The 6,253-nt window shown below is 46.0% G+C and overlaps 1 protein-coding gene across 1 annotated transcript; it reads right to left on the bottom strand.

Moving 5' to 3' along the window:
- Positions 1–937: 937 nt before the first annotated feature.
- Positions 938–3,309, bottom strand: LOC136499119 (multiprotein-bridging factor 1a). The gene is made up of 4 exons (XM_066494815.1): positions 3,015–3,309; positions 2,592–2,675; positions 1,439–1,521; positions 938–1,317 (listed from the first exon to the last, which is right to left on the bottom strand). Exons 1-4 carry the CDS (start codon positions 3,154–3,156, stop codon positions 1,198–1,200), a joined length of 429 nt encoding a protein of 142 aa, XP_066350912.1. The 5' UTR covers positions 3,157–3,309; the 3' UTR covers positions 938–1,197.
- Positions 3,310–6,253: the final 2,944 nt, after the last annotated feature.

Below are 6,253 nucleotides of genomic sequence, written 5' to 3'. Positions count from 1 at the left end.
GCTTGGCCGCTTGGCGCGTCATCTTTGACCTCATGCTCGGCCACTTGACAGACCATGGCCGGTCTGTCATCCGTGCTTGGCACTCGGGAGCTAGGGGACAAGGTCTTGCCCTAGGGACTCGCCGATGGGTGGGTTAGCCTCGCCTATGAATTAGAAAAAACAAAACAACTTGCAATTTAGATCGGAGAAGAAAAAACAAAACAATTTACGATTTAGCACGGGGAAGTATCTCAGGACAATACATGTTCCAACCAAATTCCTTCACAAGACAAGTTTAGAAATTGCTTATAAGCCTACAAATGATAAAATTTGACTTCCTGTGCATCGTTACGTCAATAGTATTTCAACTTAGGGTCTGTTTGGCAGGGCTCTGGTTCATCTGATAATGGCTCTTCTGAAGGAACAGCTCCTTTGGAGGGGCAGAAGTCGTTCTGAAAAAACGTTTGGTAAAACGGCTCCTCATGTTTTGACTTCTTCGATGGTCGATATTAAAAAGGCTATTTTGTACCACGTGAAAGAGTTAACACAAAATGTGTCATGAGAATAAAGAAAAATGTTTCAAGCAAAAGAGAAAATTGTATTTCTAAATAAAAATATTAACTTTTTAATAAAAAATCAAAATATAATCATGTTTCATCTTATTTTATTCCATTAATTATAAATAACATCATGGTCAAAACAGATTTACAAATAGATACACGGTTTAGGAGAAAATTGCTTTCAAAATTTCGAAACCACACTATTTGTATAGTCATGGCCCACTGCCTTTTTATTTGCTCAGATATCATACTCCTCCAGCAAACCATGGCCGTGCACATGGAGTTTTATAACTGCTATTTGCGACGCTCGTCAACACTGATATGCTTACTGACATCGCGGAATAGGCTAAAATGTATAGGTAGCAATCAAAATATATAATACCGGTGACAGAGGTCAGTGCCGAACAGCAGGAATGAACATCATCATGACCACGCTGGTTGAGGTTATCATATCAGTAGACAGCTTCATCACAATTTTTTTAGAGCTAGGTCATATGACAAGCAGAAAGCATTACAGGTCTGAGAACACAGTTATTCACTCTTGTACCAACAGAAACAGTCCGCATGACTTGAGATGCCAAACATAGATAATAATAAGCAGACAGTTTGCCTTGTCTTCCCTATATGCTGCTCCGGGGACACATAACTCGTACCAAAGCTATTTCTTGCCACGCAGCTTCGTTCCCAGGGCCCTCTCGAGCTTGCCAATGATCTGCTGGTTGGGGATTGCCTTGCCCGACTCATACTCCTGGATCACCTGTGGCTTCTCATTGATCATCTGCAATAAACACCATATCCTCATCTCATTAAGAGGCCAAACAAGGCAACAAGGGTCAAGCTACTTCTCAGCTACGAATGGAACTATTGTAGTTCTGAAATCTAATGATTCCACAAAGTACCTGAGCAAGCTGTGCCTGGGTCATCTTCTTATCGAGCCTTGCTTGCATGAGATTTTTCTTCAGGTCACTTGGAACTCGCTCATCTAGCATGAAGTGAGGAGAGCCTGAGTTATTATTATCATGAAAGGATATCATGAAGAAAGCTTAGTGCAATCTTCTGCATGACTCAAATCATGTTTACTTCCGTTTGCAAACATATGCAGAATATTACTGCATATGAAGAAAGCTTAGTGCAATCATGTTTTTGATCTGCTGTATGAATTTCAGTTACAGTAATATTCCAGATGAATAGGAATCATGCTATGCAGGTTGCAGAGGATGGAACAACTTCACAGACTCATATCTAGTACTTATCACAAATTATCATGTGCACTAACAAGCCACAAAGAGTCTCATACAAGATGCTTATACAACAAATATATTGCCACAAAATTATCATGTGCACTAACAAGCCACAAAGAGTCTCATACAAGATGCCTATATATAACAAATATATTGCCACTTAAGCCTCAATGAATTCACCAAGACACTTATTCAAGGCATGTCCACTTAGTTATTCATTTTCAATAGAAACTTTAACATAAACAAATATATTATATAATAATAATGGCGTGCAAATCACTCATTAGTTGAGAGTACCAAATGTTATCAATGTTGATTGATGCAACAAGCAAAATAGTTATGAACACAAATACTGCAATATTTCAAAACTTACTCCCCTAACTAAATCAATGTCATAAAAAAAACTTATGCACAGACTGTGTCAGAACAAAATGGCCAACCAAGAAAGCATCATTTTATAAAACATCCATGCTTTGCCATAACTTAATGTAATGACCAGAAACAAAGAAACTATGGATGCACGATGACACTTTGTGCACGCATAATCGATATTACTTTCCCATCTTAATCTTAAGAAGAGAAACTTTGGGCAGTGTTGCTAATAAAGTGGGAGGGTTGAAGCACTAGGTTCCGAATCCCATCTTAAGAAGAGAAAACAGCAACTGCGAGACATGTGAACATGAACATATACATCCTAAGTCCTAAATCATTTATCACATCCACGGTGGACAAGTGGCCGAATTTATGTATTGTATTGGGATCCTAAGCAAAGAAGCATCGACCGAATTGTTCATGAGAAATGATTGCTCACGGGTGAGGTTTTCAGTGTCGTCGTCCAGGCGCTTGGTGTTGAGGGATGTGCCGCTGGACGCCGCCTTGTTCGTACCAGCGTTGTCTGCAGACAGACACAGATCAAGCAGAATCAGAGAAGGATATAGCAAAGAAAAAAACATAGCAACAAAGAAATCTATTAGAAGACACAAGAATAAGAGATCAACTCTTCCTCAAACCCTAGCAGGCAAAAGCAAGAAAAATCCCCAAAGTGAACAAAAAAAAACATCATAATCAACGAATAAAAAAAAGAACGAAACCCTATTCGTCGAATCCCATCAACCGAACAGCACACACGGCTGGGCTGCAAAACAGATTAAATCGGAACCCGAAAGAAAAAAGACCCCAAAAATCGAGTTAGAAGAAAAAGAAAGTACCAACCGAAAGCTACGAAACCACTTACATTTCTTCATGGTCTCGATCTCCGCGCCGGCGCGGCGCGCGGCGTTGACGGCCTTCTCATCCTTCTTGGCGGCAGCGGTGGGTGCCTTCTTCCGCACCACCACCGGCTCCCAGTCCTGTCTGATCGGCCCGATCCCGGACATCGCCCTCTCCCTCCTTCGCAGTCGCTGACTCTACGGTCCCTAAGCGGCAGCCTCTCGCAGGTCTCTCCCACTTCTCTCTCTCAAGACGCAACGCAGGGAAGGCGAAGTGGAGGCGGAGGAGGACCAAGAAGAAGATGTGGAGGCGGAGGGGGAACCTTCTGGAGTCCTAATCAGGGGGCCGCAGGGGACAATTATGTGTGAGACCGGAACGGGAATGACAGGTGGGACAGCGCGTGCTGGGACCCGTATGTCAGTGAAGATTTCTTCGCGGACGTCCGTGTGCCAGATATTTTCTCACCTACCCATGGAAAGACACGGGCCCTTTGTTCTTGTGTTTGGATAAGGCTCGAGCCTGTCATTCGTGTCATCATGTGTAACTCAGGCCCATAAGGACGACAGAGCCCAACATGTCTTTTGGGCTGTTTTGTGTCATCGTGTAACCAGGCAGGGATGAAAACACTTAGGGTCTGTTTGGTTTTAGACTGGCCGGACTTGCCTGGAGCGTGCGTCAGTCTCAGGTGTCCGATTTTCCATGCCTGGGGACAAGATGAGCTGCCTGGCAGGCATCTGCCTGCGAGGGCTCGATCCAAACACGCCCTTAATACTCTAATATGATCGTATTTTAGTTTTTTTTTCACAAGCAAAATCAAATGCGTTATTACCGGAAGTAAACAGCATTGATATACTAAAGGAAAAACAAAAACGGAACTATCACCTTGATATTGGTCGAGAAACGATTATTCTTAGGGCAGTGTCAATGGGAATTTCATTCAAATTTCTTCCCCGTTTAATAAGATGCATAAGCATTTTTTATGATATGGCACCATATTTAAGAAGAGAGAGAAGAAATAAGTTTTATGGGGATGAAACTCTCCTTACCAACTTGTAATGAGTCATAGAATTAAATGTTTATGAAACTATAGGATGAAACTATGCATTGAGAGTGGTTGTTTCATTCAAGTTTCATTGCATTTTACTTGATGTGACATTCTTGGAAATAACACTATTTAAAACTCCACTGAGACTGGTCTTAGTTCACTTTTGTAAACATTTGCATATAAGGCTAGTCTCATGGTGGGTCTCGTTCACTTGTAACAAGACCACCACGTCAGTTTTGTAGACTTGATTGAGAAATCACTACTACATAATGCTTAATTGCAGCGGGCAATTTTGGTTTCCCGCGGCGGGCAAACGCGTTCGCCGCAGTGAGAAGGTCACGGTAAATCGTGAATCCACTGCGGCGGGCGCCAGTGCCCGCTGCAGTAAACCTATTAGCAGCGGCGGGCACTTTAGAACGTCCGCCACGATAAAAGCTGAGGAAAAAAATAAAAAAAACCCAAAGCCCACCGGCAAGCCCATATCCTAAGCCCGCCAGCGAGTCCAATCCCAGCCCGCAACCCTAGTGCCGTCGGGATCTTCGCATCGTCGCCGTCGTCGTCCCTGGATCCGATTGCCTTCGCCTCTTCACGCCGGATCCAGTCGGCCCAGCATCGGAGAGCCACGGCCCTGCTGCCACCGGAGATGGGCAAGACCGGCCTCTACCTCGCAGATCCACCTCCCTGTATGGAAAGAGAGAGGAAGAAAAGAGGGAGTGAGGGAGAGGAGCTAGGAGAGATGGAGAAAGAGAGTGAGGTAGAGGATACGGCGGTGCCATTACCTCGATCTTGCCCGCGCCGCTAGATCCGCCGTCGCCGGTGGTGGAGGCGGCCCGCTGTTGTCGGATCTGGGCCGTGGATCCGCTTCGACACCGGAGAAGAAGGGGAAGGAGGCAGCCAGCCCGCGCGCACCACGCCGCCTCCGCCCGCTCGCCACCGTGGCTCCACGCGACCTGCGCCGCCACCCCACGCGCCACCGTCTCCCACGCGACCTGCGTCGCTGTCCCGCGCGCCGCTGTGGCCCCACACGACATCGTGGCCCTACGCGACCCGCTGTGGCCCCACGCAACCCGCCGTGGCCCCGTGAACCGCCGTGGGTGCGTGCCACCGGAATCGGGCGCCACCGCGCCCTACCGATGGAAGGAGAGGAAGGACGACGGGGAGGAAGGGGGTGCGACGGAAGGAGAGGGAGCGAGGTGCGCGTGAGGATTACGAAGAGGGTGCGACAAAAGGAGAGGGAAGGAGGTGCGGACTTGTTCGGTCTTCGGTGGGAGGGAGTGGCTGAGGCAAAAAGGGAGACTGGGAGTGAAACCCTAAAGACTACGTATTTATATGTGAAGACGGCTATCGGGCTTCGTTGGGCCTTTTGGGCCACGGCCTTAACCGAGGCGGGTCTCATAGGATGCCCGCCACGGTAAATCCATTTACCATGGCGGATGTCCTAACACGTCCGCCTCGGAAAATAGGGTATTTTTCGAGGCGGACGTCTTAGGACGTCCGCCACGGTAAATCGATTTACCACGGCGGGCAAAAATACTCGCCACGGTAAATAAAAAATGCCCACCGCGGTAAATCATGGGATTTACCGCAGCGGGCAAAAATAGGAGCCCACCACAGAGTGCAAAAGTGGAACGCTACGCAAAATTGTTTTTGTAGTAGTGAATGACACTGACTTTCTGAGTGGAAGGTTTCATTGTACTATTTTCAAGACAAGTTGCAGCATTAATGTATGTATGATGTTACGATCAATATACCATGTAAACTATGTAACCATTTAAAATTATATCTAAACTTAGGCACAAATCCAGGCTTCACACGTCAAGCTTGTTTTCATGCTAGTGTGAACTTATTTTCACACCAAAAATACCAGGTTCACACACAGGGGCGGACATAGCGGTGGGCGCTCAAGCCCCCCTACCCATACCGGAGCAGTGGAATCCCCTGTGGAGCCCCCATGAATTTTTAGACAAAGTTCTATAGTATAGGGGAGCTGAGACTTAAGATCGAGCAACAGTGTTGTTCAGCCCCACCTGAAATATTTCCTGGATCCGCCGCTGTTCACACATGCATCAGGTTTCAGGGCAACTGAATATCAGGTCCACACATGAGGACGCTGAATATATATCACAAAGGAATCATGATGGATCTGTCGAGATTACAAGCAAAGCGAAAAAAAACTATGGACATTAAATAAACTAGAGCTAAACCTTAGTGAAAAAGGA

The sequence above is a fragment of the Miscanthus floridulus genome, chromosome 13 (assembly GCF_019320115.1).
Source record: "Miscanthus floridulus cultivar M001 chromosome 13, ASM1932011v1, whole genome shotgun sequence".
NCBI lineage: Eukaryota > Viridiplantae > Streptophyta > Magnoliopsida > Poales > Poaceae > Miscanthus > Miscanthus floridulus.
Note: the sequence above shows the minus strand (reverse complement) of the source record. Positions and strands in the feature narration are given on the sequence as shown.